Source organism: Anas platyrhynchos, chromosome 29, assembly GCF_047663525.1.
Source record: "Anas platyrhynchos isolate ZD024472 breed Pekin duck chromosome 29, IASCAAS_PekinDuck_T2T, whole genome shotgun sequence".
Lineage (NCBI taxonomy): Eukaryota > Metazoa > Chordata > Aves > Anseriformes > Anatidae > Anas > Anas platyrhynchos.
This window is the reverse complement of record NC_092615.1, coordinates 814,031-833,360: the sequence shown is the minus strand read 5'-3', so window position 1 is coordinate 833,360 and position 19,330 is coordinate 814,031. Positions and strand designations below refer to the sequence as shown.

The 19,330-nt window shown below is 62.1% G+C and overlaps 1 protein-coding gene across 1 annotated transcript in view; it reads right to left on the bottom strand.

Annotated features, from left to right (window-relative positions):
- EFNA2 (ephrin A2) overlaps positions 1–11,604 on the bottom strand; it is a 41,506-nt gene extending 29,902 nt beyond the window's left edge. The window contains exon 1 of the mRNA XM_027472189.3: positions 10,759–11,604. Coding sequence (XP_027327990.1) covers positions 10,759–10,883 — 125 coding nt within the window. The 5' untranslated portion in view covers positions 10,884–11,604. The remainder of the gene's footprint in view (positions 1–10,758) is intronic.
- Positions 11,605–19,330: the final 7,726 nt, after the last annotated feature.

Genomic DNA, 19,330 nt, shown 5'->3' with positions numbered 1-19,330 from the left:
CCCATAAATCCTCCCTTTACAAGCCAGCCCGGGTGGGATGATTTACAAGGTGAAACGAATATTAAAATGTTTAAGGGGAAAAAAAAAAAAAAGGCACAACAACCCAGCTGGCCTCCCCTCTGCATCCCACCAGGGCCAGGATTCGGTAACGGGACGCAGGGGTCCCGGGGACCTTCCCAGCTCGGGGCTCTCCAGGGCTGCGAACCCGCTCCAAAGCCGAGACCTGGAGCCAAAAACGTTCCTGGCCGCTGGATGCGGGAGCCAGGCTGTGCCCCCGAGCCCCCAGCAGGGATGTGGGCACCCCCTGGCTGTGCCCAGGGCCACGGGGGGGCTGCTCCCCATCCTCGTGTCGGGCACAGCCCCGTCCCAGGAGCCAGGGTGCAGAGCAGGAGGATGCACGGCACGGTACGGCACGGCACGGAGCCTGCACCACCACGTCCCTCTCCGCCTCTCCGTGCACTCCACAGATATTAATTGCTTAATTTAGCCTCTGGCAACGATCCTCACCTTAACGGCGGAGAAACTGAGGCTGGGAGGGGAGAGGCGATCCGTCTCTGCGTAGCGAGCTGGAAATAGGCTCCAGCGCTCCAACTCCCAGCTCATTGTCTTAATCGTGTGAGTACCCCTCCGCCTCATCCAAACGCCTTTCAGTTCGCAAGGCAACGTTCTGATTTATCGTTATTAATCAGCTTTGAAATATTTGCTGGAGTCCCAATTTCTGCTGACGTCCACCCGCCGGGGCTCGGCCACCTCCGCCCGCTGCTGCCCAGCCCCGGCGTGGCCGCAGGACCTGGATCTGGAGAGCGCCGCTAACGAGCCCCGGCAGAAAACGAGGGGACGCGGGGCTGCCCCGTGCCCACCCCAAGCAGGACCCCGGGGACTTGGGGACTTGAGCACCCCGAGGAGCCAGCACAGGCGGGGAGAGCTGGGTGAAGGTGAGGGAAATTCTGTAAAGGTGACAAAAGGAGAGGGGGGTTTTAGGAGCGGGGCGCACGCCGCATTGCGCACTCTGTGCCACGGTCCCGCAGCAGAGGACGATCTCTGTGCCCTGCTCCCGAGGCTCATTTCAGCCTTACATTTGTGCCTCTTGCAGCAGTGATATGGGGACCGTGTGGATGGCACAGGGGGGTCCCAATATCTTGTGGCACCCAAGCTCTGTGCATCCGCCTGGATCCAACCAAACCAAACCCCAAGGCAACACCACAAAGACGCCACCAGGCAGGGGCTCCCAGCTCAGGGTGGCGGAAACCTCCCTGGGTAAAGGATTTGGGAGCCCTCACCGACACCCAGGCCCTGCTGCAGCCTGGAGAGCAGAAATTGGGCACCACCAGCAGCCAATTCACCCCACGCCTCCCCGCTCCAGAAGGGCGAAAGCCCCCAAACCCAAACCAGGGACCCCAAGAGCTGGGGGGAGAGCAAATGGGGAGAAGGGAGCGCAGCGGCACGGGCTCGGCGCCTCTCGTTGTGTTTTAGAGGAAGGAAAATGGTGGAAGCGCACAGGGAAGAGGAGCTGGGATGGAAACCAAAGGAGAAAGCTGCAGGGTATGAGGGGCATGGGGAGAGGCGTTTCCAGCTCCCCCGTTAGGTTCACATCCAGGCAGCAAACCCCAGGAAGGAAACCCCAGCGAGAGCAGCCCCGCTCCCACCGCCAGCCCCACGATGCCTGGGGGTCCCTGGGCAGCTCCGCAGCCACCCCAGGGAGGGGTGAGAGACCACCGAGCCGGCACCAGGAACCCCCCCGGGATGAGAATCACTCTGAGATTTGCAGAAATCACCTTCCCGGAGGGCTCCGGCACAGGCGGCTCTGGCGAGGTGTCCAGCAAATTGCCTTGATAAAAATAAAACAGAATTCGGAGGAGAAACGCGAGAGGAAATCTCGGCTAGCGAAAAGACCGGGGAACGTTTGTGCGCCGGGGAACAGGGGAATTGAAGCTAGGAGGCCCTGCCATAGGGAGGGCGGGTATTCTTTGTGCGAAGGGCAGAGGAGGCGGATAAAGGCTTCTTTGAATTTTAGAGCAAGGGAAAAATAACTTTTTTTTTTTTTTTTTTTTTAAAAAAGCAAATATCCAGGTATCCTTTTAACGAACAACTTCCATTTTCCCCGTACAGCCGAAATGAGAGCAGCGCATCCCAGCTCAGAGCTCTGCACCACGCGGCCACCCTGCGCCAACGGGGGGACAGACGGACGGGCAGCGGGACAGGGCGCAAACCACAGCACCTCCTGCCCCAAAACCCTTTCCCTCCCAGCCCCTGGCTGCAACGGGTGGGCGCCCGCAGCCCCCCCGGCCCCCAGGGCTCTGCCCTGGGTTTTTCCACTCCATTTCCTCCCCGCGGCCGCGGGAGATGAATCCCTCTGCCGAGGCAGGCGGCCGGAACGGCAAATCCAGCGGTGCCAAGTTTAATAAGAAACCCTGATCTAGAAAGCAGATAATAATTGGGATTATCGAGCTGCTGGGATGCAGCTTCCCCAGCACCGGGCAGCCCCTGGCAGCTGGGGGGGGGGGACGCTCCCGACCACGGTGACACCCCTGGGGCCAACGCTGGAATGGGGCAGCGTTCGCTGATTTATTCAAAAAAAAAAAAAAAAAAAGAGAGAAAAAAAAAAGGAAAAATCAGAACCCCACCCTTTCTGCATGCAGCAGGCAGCCGGCACATGCAGCACGAGGGACTGGGTGCCCCCACGTCACCTGGCTCCCCCCCCACCTCCCGAAACACGGTCGTCCCCATCCCCATCCCCATCCCCGCTCCCCCCCGGCACCGAGCTCAGCCGCCGAAATAATCCCGTTGCGGTGGGATTTCGCGCGGGCCGCCAGGTTCAGGAGCTTTTTCTCCTCAGCGGAAACGGGATTGGTAAAAAGGAAGAATTGGGATTTTTTTTTCGAGTTCTCTGCAGGGTCAGGCTTGGCTGATTTTATTTTACTGCAAGTATAAATAGGGCTTTTTAAATAAATAAAAAAAAAAAAATCAAGGCAGCCTAAATAAAAACCCACTAGAAGACACAGCAAGAAATCCTTCTGGAGGACAGGGAGAAATATCTGTAGCGGGGCTGAGTGCTCAGAAATATTTGTATTTGCTGTCTAAACACTTTATCTGTTTCCTAGCACATGGGAGAGTTTTGCTCTCCGTGTAATGCTAAAGAAAAAATAAACCGATACAAATAATTTCTCCTCTTCCACAGGAAAAAAAAAAAAAAAAAGAGAAAAAATCCAACAAAACTTGGTTTGAGACGTATCAGGGGAAACGGGAAGTATTTCCACTGCAACTGGGCTGAGCGACGTGCTCACAGAATGGGAGATGCAGCAGGAGGAGGACCAGACCCCGCGGTCTAAGGGGGCTTTTTTTGCCCCTTCGCCCTTCGCTCTCCTCCTGCCAGCCCCGCGGCACGGAGGACCCGAAATAAAGTTTAATTCCTGCAGGGATCTCAGGGTTGCGTGGGGAGGAAGCCTAAATAAGAGCAGGCTGCTGTGTTCCAAGAGGAATCACCGAGCGAGGGGCTTACACCCGACGGACCCCGGGGACGGGGTGGAAATGCCGGCGGTGCGCACCGGGGTTCCTGCGGAGGCGCGGGGCTCGCCGCTGCCTTTGGGCAGAGGAGCGGCTCCAAGGGTCCAAGCGCGAGCCCTGCAGCCCCTCGTGCACGCGCCTCTGCACCAACGTGCACGTGGGGGCTACGGGAGGAGAGGGAGAGCCCCATGAGCACAAAGAGAGGCCGGGGGAACCGAGGGAGGCAGGATGATGGTGAGGGCGCCCATGGCCACATCCCGCGGCCGCGCTCGCTGCCGGGCTTGAAAAATGGGCACGGGAGGAACAAAATTCAAAGGGTGGGAAGGAAACACACAAAGATGGTCTCGATCTCCGTTTCTCTCAGCACCCCTCGCCCCTCCGTTAATGACCTGGAGGAAAATGTCAAAAGGATCCAAGCAGGGCTTGGAACCGAGAGCTGGGCTCGGAACCGAGAGCTGGGCTCTCGCCGGCTCCAGCGCTGGTTGGCATCGCTGGAGGCAGCGACGGCCGCACTCTGGGGCATTTAAATCACTCCCGGGATCGACCACCAGTGGTTTGCCGTGCCACCTCTGTCCTCAGTGCCACACCAAGCCCTGATGGGGTCCAGCACCTCCGTGTGTCCCTCATGAGGTGGCCGGATTGGGGCAGCGCTGCCACGGGGCAGCAGCCGCGCGCTCCTCATGGGCGCAAGGAGCCGGGCAGTCGTCCCCCATCTTCGTTATTATTCCAGCGAGTGCCTTTCCCTCCTTTGTTTCGTCTCCCCCCGTTGTGGTCGCTTTGACCGCCCCGTCCCCCTCTGAAGTTCGGGATCCTCCCACCCACGCCCGCTCCCGGCGCGGGGCGGCACAAAGCCCGGCTTCAATCGGCGCGGGGCGGAGGCGGGCGCCCCCGGTTCCTCTGCAGACCCTTTTTTTCCCCCATTTTGCCTGCAGTGCCTTCGCCAGTCGGCACATGGAGCAGCCGCGTGAGCCACCACGGCCCTGCACGACTCCAGGGCACGGCCAGGATCTGGCAAACACGGACCAAGGGCGCTGGGTACGAGCAGCGCGCAGCCTCTGCCCTGCACAAAGCCTTGGCCTTGAGGTTGGGTCCCACCAAGGGATGGGACGGGGCAGGAGGAGCTGGTTTAGCCGAAGCAGAGCGGGATTTGCCCCACCAAGGGCACACACGATGCGTAAACTTGGAGGAACCGCGTTTTTAGCGACCGTGGCCAAAAGGAAAGATGCGCCCCATGCATTTTTGTGTGAGTTCCAGCATTGCGAGGCTGTTCGCTCGTCTTTCCAGCTGCAATCCCTAAATTTGGGGCTTGGCCTGGGACCCTCTGCAAAGCCCTTCCCTTTGGTGCCCGCAGACCTGGCCCCCAGGCCCCCAGCCCCACACCTTCCCCCAGGCGCCTTGGCGGGCAGCGTGCCTGAAAAGCAGCCCACCGCACACCCTCCGCTCCTCTTGGCTTTTGAGTAAGGAGCCTCATTAAGAGGTAATTAGCTCTCGAACAATGGGAAGCTATTTAGCAGCCCAGCCACAGCAGCATCAACAACCAAAGGGGGAGAGAAGGGAGGAGAAATAAATAACCAACGGCACTGCGACCGCCCAGGAGCCAGCGGGACCGCGGGACGCAGCACCCTGCCCGGCCCCGTTGGCACCAGCCCTGTCCCCAGCACTTTCCTTGCAGGTTCCCTCTGGGGACAACCCAGCCCCAGCACACTGCAGGCGTTGGATGAGCCCAAATCACCCCACAACAAGTGCCCAGCCCTGGACCATGGTGGGGACCCCAATCCCAGGAGGGTGACGGCAGAGAAGGGTTTTCTGGGCTGCTCGCTGCTGGGAAAGGTGCAGGTTCTTCGCCAAAAGCACGCACGCCTTGACCCAATAATGAAATACAAGCCCTGATTTCGGAGTCACCATTTCAGAGATGTCTCCTCAATGATTTTGGCCATGACAGAGCATCAGCCTGCCTGCACCAGCACTTTTTGGGTGCCGGACAGTGGCACGGTCACCCCCTGCATGGAGATGACCCCGTGGCCGGGTAATCCAGTGCTGGGTTTGGCGCCGTAATCACGCTCCGAGCACACGGAAATGGCAGGACTGGGATCACGTTGGTCTCAAACGGGCCGTGGAGGAGGAAAAAAAAAAAAAATTACCTCCTCCTAGGGGCTGCAGGGTACAATGTCATCGTCTGATGGCCTCCCCTGCACCCCACTAAACCCAACGAGGCAGGGCGAGAGCTCTGCCCCGACGGGGAAAAACGCCTGGGATAAAAAAAAAAAGGAAGCCTCTAAAACCGTGATTAATATCTAGCACAAAAGAACCCAAATTTCCACCACCAGAAATGAGGAGCTATTTAAGGAACAATTGCAGCAATTTTGCAGACAAGCCGGCAGATGAACCTTGTCAAATTTATGCACGTATTGACACGGAGAGCCCCGGCCACCGCCACGTGGGTCGGCCGCGCGCACGGGCGTACGCAGCGAGACGGACAGACAGACAGCTGGGCGAGATGCTACCTGGCGCTGGGATCCGTGTTCCCAGGGACGTGAAACCCCAAACCCAACTATTTATAGCCCTCAGCCTGCAGGTAGAGCAGCGGGCGCCTGCCACGTGCAGATGGCTCCGGGCGCGCTGCTGCCCACGCAGGGGGATGCCGGGTGGGCGGCCGTGGGTGTTTGTGCACGGGGATTATTCGTGTGAGCGCACAAGGTACACGCATCCGAGAGGGCTTTTAAAGCTCCACAGCGGTACCCGAGGGTGTCTTTCTCCCCCTTACCCTCTGCAGGGGCTCCCTGCCCGTCCTTTGTGCCCCTGGGACCAGCACGATTTGGGGTGGTGTGGGGCCGACCTGCGGCTCCCGGCCCCAGCCTCGCATTAGGATGCGGTGCGTGGCCGGCATCTGGATACCAAACGGGCGAGCAGTAGGGAATGTAATTGCAGTCCCCGGGAAGGGACGGGGAGAGACGGAGACAGGCGGGGAGAGAAAATCTTGTCACAGGCGCTGGACCTGGTTGTATCTGCTCTCTATTAACCGTGCTGCTACAGCCCTTGGCTGGTGAAGAATAGCTAACACGGCTTAACGGGCTGGAAAAAGAGGGGTGGGAAGGGCTGCGAATGATCGCAGCACAAAGGGAAAACGATACAAATGAAAACTCAAAAAAGAACTAATTGCACAGGATGGCCGAGGTGGCCGAGCAGCGGCGGCTCCCACCCTGAGCTCCCCTCACCACCCCCCGGGAGCTGCCCCGGCCCCGCTGGGACAGGGGACCCCGAGCGCGCCGGGGCTCAGGCCAAGAGCCAGGAGCTGGGAGCTCCGTGGTGGTGTCGGTGCAAACCCCCCCAACGTGATGCTCCTGGGCTCCAGGGAGCACCACGGGATGGCCCCAAAGGTTTGTGCCCAACCCAGGCAGCCCCGGACAGGAACGGAGCCTTGGAAAGGAGCCCACGGCACAGAGAGCACCCAGCCCTGCCGTAGATATGGGAGCGAGTGCTTGGCACCAAACCTTCCTGCTGCAGTGGTGAATTCCCCCTGGAAAAACCACCGTGGGTTTTCCTCATTCCCTCGAACGAGGAGCCTGCTGCCATGCCCATCGCTGCAGCCCCACCGGGCGATTTTGCTCAGGCTGGGGCTGGGAAATCGCCACCAAGCGCGGGTGGGCACAGCCCCGGCACGGCCCCGGCAGCCACGCACCGGGCTCCGGGACAAAGCATCGACCCAGCCGGCACGCCACGGGCTCTGCCCGCGTGCCACCAGCTGCATTCGGAGGCAGCAAGATGGGAAGAAGCACGCACAAAGGCTCCGTCGCCCCAACTCCCCCCGTGCCGCAGCTCGGGCCCCTCGTAGGACGCACAAAAGGAGCCCCCAAAAGTCCCCCCGTGTCCCCCCTGGTGAATGTCCCCGCTCGGAGACGTTTGCCTGGTGTCCCCAGCCCCGGCCTGGGGAGCGCAGAGCAGCGGAACAGAAACCCCAGCTGTGCTCACAACACCAAGAAGAAAAAAAAAAGAGAAATAGAAAATAAGCTTTCCAAGGCACAGAAATGACTTCACAGTTAAATATAGGCCATGGGTAAAATCTAGACCATTTACAGCATTTGTATCTGTACTGTAAATAGAGAGAGAAAAATACCTAACACTTTGCACATTTCTCTCTCTACAGACACAGAAATACGCGGCTGCATATGGGGGAATTGCGTTTGGCTGCAGGAAAACCATCATTCCGGAATTACTATAACCTGCCCATTACGGAGCTGCAGGTGGAGCGGGGAACGAGAACAAATCCCAAATTCTAAGTCTTTCCTTTTCTAAGTCTTCCCTTCGTGGCCGGGAGGTTTCCAACCGTGGCCCCAAGGCTGGAATTCCGGATGGGTCCTGGAGCTGTCGTGGCACGGTGACGATCCTTCCCAAAACCTTTTATGCCCCTCAGTGCTGAGGTCTCCTCGAGCCCCAATTTTTCCTGGTACAACTCAGTGCAAGCTGACCAAGAGGCACACCACCATGTCCATCACGGCACGGGGCTCGCTGCGGTGCTGGGGGTCCTGCACCAGCGCTGGCAGTGGCCGGAGACCCCGACGCAGCCGCGGTGCCGCCGTCCGACAGCGGCATTGTGCCGGGCTCCCCGCCTCGACCCGCTGCTCCCCGGCCCTGTGCCAAAAAATCCACCCCAAGGATGGCACCAGCCAGGGTTGTGGCAAGCCCTGGACACGGCCCCATGTGGGGCAAAGAGGTGCGGGTGCATCGGTCTGCATGCACACCACCAAACCCCCCCGTTACATGCAGATACCGAGGCACCGTGGTGCATAACGACACGCTCCCCCTCCTTCGGCTACGTCCCGAACAGCCAAACCCATGGAACCTTTCCCAAACGTGTGTTTGCAAAATCATTAAAAAAAATAAAAAATAAATCTCTAAATCCGTGGCGAGCAGCTAAATATCCCCACAGAAGAGGCAAATTGCAGCATCTCGATGTAACACTTATTTTTAATTTGGGCCCAATTATGAAATATAGAATTATTCTAATCTGGGCAAATTGTATTGACCAGGAGATTTATTACCGTCTTTTATAGAATATAGATTGCGCTATAAAATAGAAGAAAAACATTTATTGCCAGATCAGGTACGCAGGTTCAAACAAGCAGAGGGCATTTTCTTCTCTCTATTTTTTTTTTTTTTTGGTCTTCTTTACATCCCTTCCGATTTCCCTCTTATTAAACGAGATGGTGGGGGGGAAAAAAAAAATAAGAAGGAAACCAAGAGACCAGAAAAGGCACACGCGGATTATTCCTCGTTTTTAAGAACGAAACGCTCTTCTAGCAACTCCGGAGACACGCCGAACCGCTGCTAGGCTCCGAAAGAAAAATAAGCAGGAAACTCAGCAGCAAATCCTGCAACGTCTCACGACTGCCCTGGATTTCCGAGCCCCCAACACGCACGCGGGGAGCCCCGCAGCCGCCCGCAGCGCGGGTGCTGCCATGCTGGGAAATGTGGGTCACGGCGCAGACCCGGCGCCTGCTGAAACCCACGAGCCATTGTCTGCTCCCTCCTTGCATCGATTCCTACTTCCTTCGCCCTATTTTATTTTATTTTTTTCATCCCCCCTCGGAAACGTCTCCTCCACCAGTGTCAGAACCGGCAGCCGTGGCTCACCACCACCACCCGGTCCGGGGGGAGCGCGTCCCTGCAGTGCCCAGCCCGGTGCCGTGGGACGGTGCCGTGGCACAGGGCAGGGTGCAGCGAGGTGCCCGGCACCACGGCGAGCAGCTCGGCACCGATTTTGGCTTTTGGTGCTGCCGTAAGAACCCACGGGCATGGGCCCCGACCTCGGGGTAATGCCGGCCCCATCTCCAACCAGGACGATGCCCAAGTGTGAAGGGCACCAGCGGGCACAACGACCCCATCCCATCCCAGCGGGGCCCTCGCACGTTGGGCGTTTTGGAGAACAAAAGGGAAAGAGCCCAAACTGCGACACCGCAGAGGAGCAGCCACTGTAACCAAAAACTTTGCAATGGGAATGAGAAAAAAAAAAAAAAAGGAAAAGAAAAAAAAAAAAAAAGGGAAAAACCCTCCCTCTTACAACCCCCCACAAAAATGCGAGGGAGATAATAAAATCCATATGCAAGGCGGCCGGCCCGCGGAGAAGGCCCCGCCGCGCACAAAGGCGCCCGCCGGGCGTCCCGGCTGTCGGGGTGCGGGTGGAGGCGCGAGGCCGCGGCGTCACGGGCGGCTGAGCCCCACCGGGGGCGCACGGTGCCGGGGCTGAGATGATGCTGGAGCAATTGGGGGGGTCCCCGACACCCCCATCCCACCCGTGCCGTGGGGATGGGGCTGCGCGGCGAGCCCTGCGCCATCCGTCCCGGCACCTCCTGCGGCACCGAAACGCCACCGGGACCTTGGATGGAGAACGGGGTCGTGCCAAAGGAACCCGAATCCCTCTTGAAGCATCAGAGGGGGGAAATCCTCCCGGCCTCGCCTGCAGCACGGTGCCACCCGTTGGGATGGGACGGGCGAGGAGACGCCTGCTGCGCCCCATTGACCCCAAACCGGGGCACCCAAGGGGGCTGGCACCCACCCGGCAGGGACACGAGCGAGGTGACCCCGTGCTCGCAGCAATGCTTGGCTCGTGGGGGGGGTTCTGGGGCCCTGCTTAACTTTTATGAACTGGGGGAAGAACGGGTGGCTTTGGTGGCGGTGATTTATTTTCTCTTCTAAGGGAGCCTGCACAAATCGGCCCCTCCGAAACCCGGCTCGGACCCGTGTGGGGCAAGCGGTGGGGGCCCGGTGGTCCCAGCCCCCCCAGGCAGGGCTCCCTGAGGGCTGTGGGGCAATTTTAGGGCTTTTCAGAATTCCAGACAAAGAAACCCAACAGAAACCAAACTCTCCAAAAACAGCAAAAAGCCAACGGGCACGAAAATAAGAAAACCACCGGCGGAACGCAACGGGAAAACGGGGAACCGGGACACCGGGAGCAGCCCGGCCGCCTCCGCCCTCCCTCCGCGGGCTGGGGGCTGCGGCTCTCCGGTACCGGCAGGGTCCCCCCGGTGCTCCCCCCACCCCCGGTACCCCCTCCGATACCCCCCCCCCGACCACCCCCACCGCTTTGTTGCGCTCGGCGGCTGCGGGCAAACTTCGGGAGGGTCCCGGGCGGGCACGGGGGAGCTCGGCGGGCGCAGGGGGGCAGCCGCAAACCCCCTTTTTTTTCCCCAAATCCTTATTTTTAAAAAGAAAAACACCAACCCCGGTGTGTGTGGGGGGGGGTCCCCGCTGCCTCACCTGGGGTTGCTGCGGTTCCAGTACACGGCGTAGCGGTCCGACACCACCTTCCCGGGGTCGTCGGTCCAGACGCAGACACCGACGAGGGCTGCGAGCAGCGCGGCCGCCTCCCAGCGCGGCGGCATCGTCCCGGCGGGCGGCGGGCGCGGCTCCGGCCGGTCACGGGGGGGCGGCGGAGACGGAGACAGAGACGGAGACGGAGGCGGCGGAGCCCAGGGGCCGGCCGGGGGCTGCGGGCGGGCGGCGGGGGGCAGCGGGGGGCGGCCGGGCGGCCCTCACCATCGCCCCCGGGAGCCGTCAGCGGGGCGAGCTGGGGGCGACCGCGGCGCGGCGGGGCCGGGGCGGCGGCATCCCGAGGTGCTCCCCCCCCCACCCCAAAAAAAAAAAAACAGCAGCACCGGGGGGGCACCGGGACGGTGATGATGGGGATGGGGATGGGGATGGGGATGGGGATGGGGATGCTGCTGCCGTTGCCACCGGCACCCCCCCTCCTCCCCCCCCCCGGTGCCCGGCCCGAACTTCGGGGGTCCCCGGGGCGGCCCCGCACCTGTGGAGCGGCGGCGGCGGGGATGGGGAGGGACCGGGGGGAGGAAGAGGAGAGGAGGAGGAGGAGGAAGGGGAGGGAAGGGAAGGGGAGAAGGGGAAAAGGGGGGGGGGGGGAGAGCCCGGTGCGGCCCACGGGGGCTCCTCCACCGCCGCCGCCGCCGCCGCCGCCTCGCTGCCCGGGAGCCCCGGCGAGACAAAGGCCGGGCCGGGCGGGCCGCTGCTCCCCCAGCGCCTTCAGTGCCGCCGCGCCATGCTGCGCCGCCGCCCCGCCCCGCCCCGCCCGAGGCCACGCCCCCTACCGGGAGCCACGCCCATTACCGGGAGCCACGCCCCGGCCACGCCCCGCCCCCCCCCCCGCGCCGCCGTCGCTCCCCTGCTTCGTTCTCTCCCCCCCCCCGCCTCGCCCCGTTGGCGACAACGGGGGACGGGGAGGGGTCAAGGGGGAGGGAGGGGGGTGCAACCGGGGGGGATTTGTAAAGGGGGGGTACGGGGGGGATTGCAAATTTGGGGGGGGCATTGCACGGGGGGGGTATTGCAAAGGGGGGGCATTGCAATTTGGGGGGATTTGGGGTGCATTGCACATTGGGGTGCATTGCAATTTGGGGGTGCGTTGCACGTGGGGGGTGCATTGCAAAGGAGGGTGCATTGCACATGGGGGTGCACTGCAATTTGGGGGGTGCATTGAAAATTGGAGTGCATTGCACATGGGGGGTGCATTGCAAAGGTGGGGGTGAATTGCACGTGGTGCATTGCAATTTGGAGGTGCATTGCACATGGCGGTGCATTACAATTTGGGAGGGTGCATTGCAAAAGGGGGGTGCACTGCAATTTGGAGTCCATTGCACGTGGGGGCGCATTGCATATTGGGGTGCACTGCACATGAGGGGGGTATTGCAAAGTGGGGTGCATTGCAATTTGGGGGGCGTGGGGGCTCTGCATGGGGCTCAGGGATGCATTGCAAAGGGGGCTCCTAGCGGGGCTGACACCAACGGGACCGGTATCGGGGTGCATCCACGCATCCCATCCCGCTGCCTGCCCAACCTCGTGCTTCATCACCCTGCTGCCCCCCCATCACCTCCCACTGCCCCCCCCATACCCGTCTGCACGTGGCGCCTTCGGGGTTTGGGGTTTGGGTTTTTTTGGCTCAGAATGAGAGGAAGGGGTCCGCTGTCAGCCACACCACTACAGCACGGCCCGCCGTCCTTTAGCAAACCTCCTTGCAAAAACTCAATGGGCTGCAGTGCATCGTGCCCCCCCCCTGCCAAAAAGTCAACCAGATCAAGGCAGGATTGTTTGGGACGGCGCTGGCTGCGCGTCCTCCCGCGCGGGAACTCCTCATCCTCCGCCACCAAGGTTGTCCTCGCCCCGGCTGCGCCCATCAGGACATTTCTCCATCAAGCCCCGACAACCAATCTTTCTCCCTGTCAGCGCCAAGCTATCATAAAGCTGTCCGCTTGTCCATCAGCTTTATTTGTTTTCATTTATCAAGCCAAGCCACTAAAAGCCTCTCCAGGGCGCTGGCAGCCCAGCCGCGGCCCCTCCCCGTGCGTGGCTGCGGGGGGAGCGCAAACAGACCCCGACCCAGCGGCACAGACCCCAAAGGGGCATCCCAAAGTTATCCCTGGAATTATTTGGGGGGCTGGAGATCCCGGTGCTGGACCACGCGGACTCCTGCAGCGTGGTGCTGAGATGGGCTCTGACACCCCCGGGCTCTGAGGTTTGGTGAGGGGAGGGCGATTCTTCTTCTTCTCCCCCAGAAACGCAAGGCAAGGCGCAGGGCCAGGCTCCCACCATGCTCCCAGGCTCCTGTTTTTGCCTTTTTCAGCCTCATTTAGGCTGCTTGGGCACCTGTAGCTTCGAATGCTGGCAGCGGCAGCGCTGGGGACATCGTTCCAGCACCAGACCGGGCCAGAGAGCTCGAGCTGAGCGCCCAGCACCGCAGCCAAACCGGTGCAAGCTCCAAGGGCTGGGGTTTGGTTTTGGCTTCCAGCCGGCCCGAAGGAGGGCAGGGGGCACGGGGCGGCAGCAAACCTCACCGCGGGGTCTCACGTACCCTCCGCAGGGCATCCGGCGTGCAGGCTTTTCAAAGGAAAGGTCACTAGAATATTTTAACACAATTAAAAAGTCCTTTTTTTTTTTTTTTTTTTTTTTTTTTTTTCCCTCCAAAGCCTCATTCTTGGAAATCGCTAAGCAGATTTGGCTGAAATCGCAAGAAAAGAATAACCTCGACTGAAAAAACGCAGCCCGAGCCGTAACGCTGCGAGCGTCTGAAACGCCGAGCGCTCGATAACGGGCTCCGCTCCAGCCTCAAGCATCTCGGGCACGGCTCGCGGGGAGCGGCCGTGCCTTTTATTAGACGGAGCTGCAGAAAGCAGAGGAGCTTCCCGGCATGGGCAGCGTTTTCTAGGGCTTGGCACGGGGCTCGGTTCCTCTTGCCCCGGTGTCTCCCCCTGCACCGGGCGGTCCCAGACCAAGCAACGCCCCCGGCACCAGCTCTGGAGAGCACCCACGGGTGCGCAGCACGGCCGGGGCTGGCTCCAGCCTGGGTCCAGAGCCCAGGACGAGGCCCCAGCAGAGGCTGCGAGAGGACATCCGAGGGGCTTCATTGCGGGGGGCAATACCTTGAAGTCATAATTACCAAATTAATCAAGCTCCGCCGTATCCCTCGAGACTAATCAATCCCGCAGTTATTTTGCGGCTGGAGAGATGGAAACAGCACAAAGCCCCCGGCGCTGCCTTCAGCGGCAGCTGCTGATTTTGGCCCCGGTTTGGGGTGTGGCAGACACCCAGGCGCTCGCTGTCGGCACCTCCGAGGCCGTTCTGCAGCACACGGGGTACAAAGAGCACGGCCCAGAGCCTCGGGGAGCACCCCCGGTGGGCTGGGGGCAGCTCCGGGAGCCCCCCCGCTTCCCCCGGTGCTGCACGGGGCTTTTCTCTGCGCCCCCGGGAGGCACACGGCAAGAAACCCAGCTCAGCCCAGTTCAACCCAGCTCAGCCCAGCTCAGCCCAGTTCAACCCAGCTCAGCCCAGTTCAACCCAGCTCAGCCCAGTTTTCCCAGTACAGCCAAGCACAGCGGCTCCTGCCAGGGCCGTGGGAATTCAGGGATCAAATTCGCTGGGAAATGGCCGGTAAGGGGAGAAGCACGGCGAGCGGCCCCGTTAATCCCGGTGGCTCTGCGGCCAGGTCCCGGTGTGGCTCCTGCACGCCCCTGCCAGGCACGGAGCCCGGCGCCAGCTCCGCGTGTAACGACTTTTTCTCCCCCGGTCCTCGGTAATTGGAGGGCAAACACTTTCTACGGTTTCTCTCGCTTTCTTTCGAGCAGCACCGGCTTGTTTTTCCTTACCAAACAAAAACAACTATTTGCCTTAATTATTGCAAATCCTCATGTTTCCAGCCCCCAGCTACTCTAGGGGGGCGAGGCTGGTTGCAGGGAGGTATAATTTACACCCATCTTCTAGAGCTTTAATTGCACCAGCCCAGAAATTATGGAAAATATTTGCTACTGAAAGCAAAAAAAAAAAACAGAAAAAAAAAAAAACCTTCCTGCTTTAAAGGTAAAGAGGCGCAGCAGAAAGGCTCGCGAGGAGCGCGGCTCCAGCGCCAGCAGAGCCGGAGCGAGGCTGCCTGCTCGTTACCAGGGCTGGTTATAATTTAGCTGCAACAGGAAAAGGGGCCCAGCCACGGCCCCGGGAGCTTTCGGGGCCTGGCCGCGTGCCCGCGCGCAGCCGCGGTGCGCGGGGGGATCCCGGCTGCTGCAGCCTCTGCCCCCGCCGCGGGGTCGTGCCAGCGCCCGGCAGCCCCGGCAGAGCCCCCCCAAGGTGCCAAGAGGCCGGGGAGGGGGTGGTGGCAGAGGGGGGGGGTGGTGCTGAGTGGGTTTGCTGTTTAAGTGAAGACACATGTGAGAAATTAAGGGCTAATTTACAACCGGTCCCAGGCAGCCACCGGAGGGGAGGGGGAGGATGCAGAGGGAGAAGGAAACAAATCCATTAAGTGACCCAAATGTCAGAAACCCCAAAGTAATGAACAGCCACGAGTGCATTACTGCCGGCTCATTAGCGGCTGCTGTCAGCTTGGGCCTCTCCGCTCCCCTGAGCCGCGCCGGCGCTGACGGCAACGCTCGGGCAACTCTGCCCGCACCGGGACCCGGCTGGCACCGTGCCACCGGCCTCTGCTCCGGGCACGAGGCGCGCGGCCGAGCGGCGAGGGCAATTAGCCACCGCAGCGAGCCGCCCAGATCTCCCCGTGCCGCCGGAGCAAAGCGCCGCGATGCCGTGCCGGGACACGGTGCCGTGCCGGGACACGGTGCCTGTGTGCCTGGGTTTGTCCTGGGGCACCCGTTAGTGCCTGGTGCCCCGGGGGGGTGGCAAGGTCACAGCTCCGGGCACTCTGGGCACGTGGCTGCTCTGCGGGGCAGGAGATGGGGTCAGCAGGGAGCAGAGGTGTCTGCACAAAGGGGTGCCTGGGGGATGTTGGTGACACCAGCACTGCCCGGCGGTGGGCTATCGGTCCGCACGGCCAGGCTGAGGCACAGTTTGAACACCCCGGAGTCCCTGCAGGCTCGCCAAACCCTCACTTTATTCAGAAAATCACTACAAAATAACCCAAATGCAAGCTGCGCCTCTGAGCCCAGAGCAACTGCATGAATCCGCCCTGGGAGTGCTCCTTTTCCTCCAGAGGAAAGAGGGGAACACCCCAGCACACGGCTCAGGCACCGAAACGCAGAGGAGAAGACGCCCGGCGCTCCCACGCCCAAATCCACCCACGGCCACGCTCCTCCCGGGCGTGCTGGGCGCTGCCTCCCTGCGGGCTCTGCGCACAGAACCGGGCGCGTTTCGCTGCCTCATCCCACGCTTGTTGAAACGCCCGGCACCGAAATCCAGCTGCACGTGAAGCCACCCCCGGCTGCCGAGCCGGCATCCCACGCCAGGCCCGTGCTGGCACGAACGAGCGCGGCTCCCGGCGGCTCCGGGGGCTCAGTGCCAATTTGCACCCGCCGCGGCCCCCTGCGAGAGCTGAGGCTCGGCTGCCGGAGACGCCGGCACGGCGAGCGTCCTCGCACCTCTCGCAGCAGCCATCCTCAAAGCAATTTGCAAACATTAATTAAAGCACAGCCCCTTCACCGAGGGGGGTGGGAAACAACTGCAGGATGGCACCTGGATGCTGACGCAGCTGGCGCCTCTGAAAGCAGCCCTGCAGAAACCCACCCCGCTGCAGCAGGGGAAACTGAGGCACATGGGGACGTATCTCCAGGTTCCGGGGAGACCCTGGCGGGAGGAGGCAGATTGGGTTTGTGGCTTGGTGCTGCTCAGACTGGGAGCTCCTCGGGGCTGCAGCAGCGTCCTCATGGCTCTGCCCAGTGGTGGGAGCCGGCTCTGCTCAGCTCCGAGCGCGGTGCCCTCCCTGCCATGGTCACCCCGTCCTGCTGTCAGCTGTGGAGGGGCAGCAGGACCAATTTTAGGAGCCCTGCATGGGTGGGAGCACAGGCTGGGGCAGCTCTGCTCCCCCCTGAGCACCCCATCCCTTCACAGAGTGTTGCTCCCGTTCCAAGCACAGCGATTTCCCCTCCTTATCAGGGCCCCAGCCCGCAGGCAGGGTGGGAGCAGCGCCTCCAGGCTGAACGTCCCCCGCAGCAAAAGTGGGAATCGGGGCTCAGGGAGGGCTGCAGGACAGCAAGGCCGAGCACCCCCCCTTTTCCCAGAGCCTGGGGGGCTGTTCAGGCCTCCAGCAGCGCTCAGCCAAGGTGTCCAAAGCACCCAAAATGCGTAGTGCAGAAAAGAAAGCGGCTTCAGGACGCACCTCTGGCTGCTGATGCAGGCCCAGCTCCGCACGTGCACGCCAGCAGCAAACCCCCCCCCCGGCCTCCCCCGGGAACCCTCGCTGCAGCAGCCAGCACCGGGGCCCCCCGGCCTTGGGAACGAACCCAGCACGGGCTGAGCTGGCTCCGAGCCGGCCCCGCACACGGAGCAGCCCCCGCAGCCTGCCAAGGGCCCGCTGGGGACACGGACAGACGGCGGGGGCACGGACAGACGGCGGGGGCACGGACAGACGGCGGCCGCTCCCCGGGGCAGGCGAGCAGCACGCAGCCAGCCGGGTGACCCCGCCGCACGCCGTGGAGCGAGGAACAGCTTGTGTGGATCAGAGCTGACGGCGCAGCCGCTGCGCCCTGTTAGCGAGCGGCGAGGTCTGGCGGCAGCAGCACCGCGCCTCCCGGCTCTCCGCTGCCGAGGGCTCAACGCCAAAGCTTTTGGCAGAGGGGGATGCAGCAAGGAGCCAGGTTTGTGCAGCGCCGATGCTGGAGGTTTGGTGCCAACCGAGGGGCACGGCAGCCTGCGTCCTGTTGTGCCACCGCGGGGGTTATTCGCCAAGCCCCGCGCCCGGCTGGATGCGCGCCGCGGTGTGAGGGTGGCCGCAACCGGCACCGAGCCCAGCCGGGACGTGCGAGAGATGCCCGGGGTAAAATCCCCCATGGACGACCCCCAAACCGGGCTCTTTTCACCCCAAACTTGGGCCACGGCCGGAGCAGCCCCGGGGGCGGCGGCGGCGCCCAGGCAGCGATTGCTGGTCCAACACCCCCCCCTAGTGCCTGCGCCCCTCGGCTGCGGCTGGGGGCGGCTCCTGGGGACACCCCGCGCCGCCCCCATCCCTGCCCCGCCCGGCTTGGCCCCGTTTCCTTTCTGGCCTTGGGGAAAATTCAATCACCGGGGGAAAGCACCGCGAATTCCCCCGGCTCTCCATCCATCCGTCCCAGCCGGCTGGCAGGGGGGGCAGAGATGGCTGCGTAAAAAGCCAGGGGGGCGCAGGGGTCCGAAGCCCTTCACCCAGCTCCCCACCAGGGATGGCAGCGGGGTGCTGGCAGCGGGGTGCTGGCACCCGTCTGCTCCCAGGAGCCTGCAGCAAGCGGTGCCACAAGGACATCAGGCAGCCACAACAGGCAGGGTGGGCGCAGAGCTCACCCACCAGGTCCCCAAGCCCCAGTCCCCAAGCCCCCCGGCCACCCCGTGCACCAAAGCAGCTCAGGTGCGAGGCCGTGGGGATGTCCCCAGTGTCCCTGCCCAGCATCTGCAGCGAAGGGAGCCACGCTTTGCACCTGAAGCCATCGCCCTCGCCGAGAGCGTGGGGCTGGGGGCTGAGGCTGCTGCTCGGCCCCGTTCCCACCGGGGGCATGGAGCCGCCCCGCAGCGCCTCGGGAGCTCTTGAATATGGAAAGCGCAGGGGAAAAGCGTTTTCTGTTCGGCCCCAAACCCACCCAAGTGGAATGGGAAGGGGAGGAGGGGAGGGCAGCCCAAAGAGTTAATCCACTTTGAATTGCAGCGCGGCTGCAGCCGAGGCGCAGGCACATCAGGGCTGACAGCTTGACAGAGACGGATTGGCAGCTCCCGAGGTGAAACATCCCGGCCCCAGACACGGAGCCGTATTAAAGCCCGGCTCGGAGGGGGCAGATTTCATTACTTCATTGCCCACATCGGAAAAAATAAATAAAATAACTAAAGGGGAGAGGGAAGGGCGGGCAGGGAGCTGGAACGGGCCTCAGCGGGACACAGCTCCGGGGCTGCGCACCAGCCCCGCGGGGTCCCCAGGCGCGGGTGGGAAAGTGTCTGCCCCCCCCTGAGCACGCACCCGGCCCCAAGCAGGGCATCTTCTCAGCTGCCCCACGTGGATGGTTGAGGAGCAAGGCTGCTGCCAGCTCCCAGCACCCGTCAGGATGTGGGGATGCGTCTTTGCTCCAATCCCGAGGGATGGGATCCCCGAGGAGCTGCTGAAATCCGCAGAAATAAAAAACAACCCAGGGCGAACGGGGGCAAACGCTGCTGAGTGACCGCCTGCACAGGGCTGCACGGCCAGGCACCGGGCACCCACAGCCCCATCCGAGGGCGAAAACCCTTCTTTTTGTAGAAATCACATTTTTCAGGAAGAAACGAGCCAGGAACACGAGGCCAGCTCTGCCCTCCCAGGGCCGCCTGCCTGTCAGCAGGCTGGAATCACTGAGCTACAACTGATGTCTCTGAGGGATGATAGGGCAGCGAC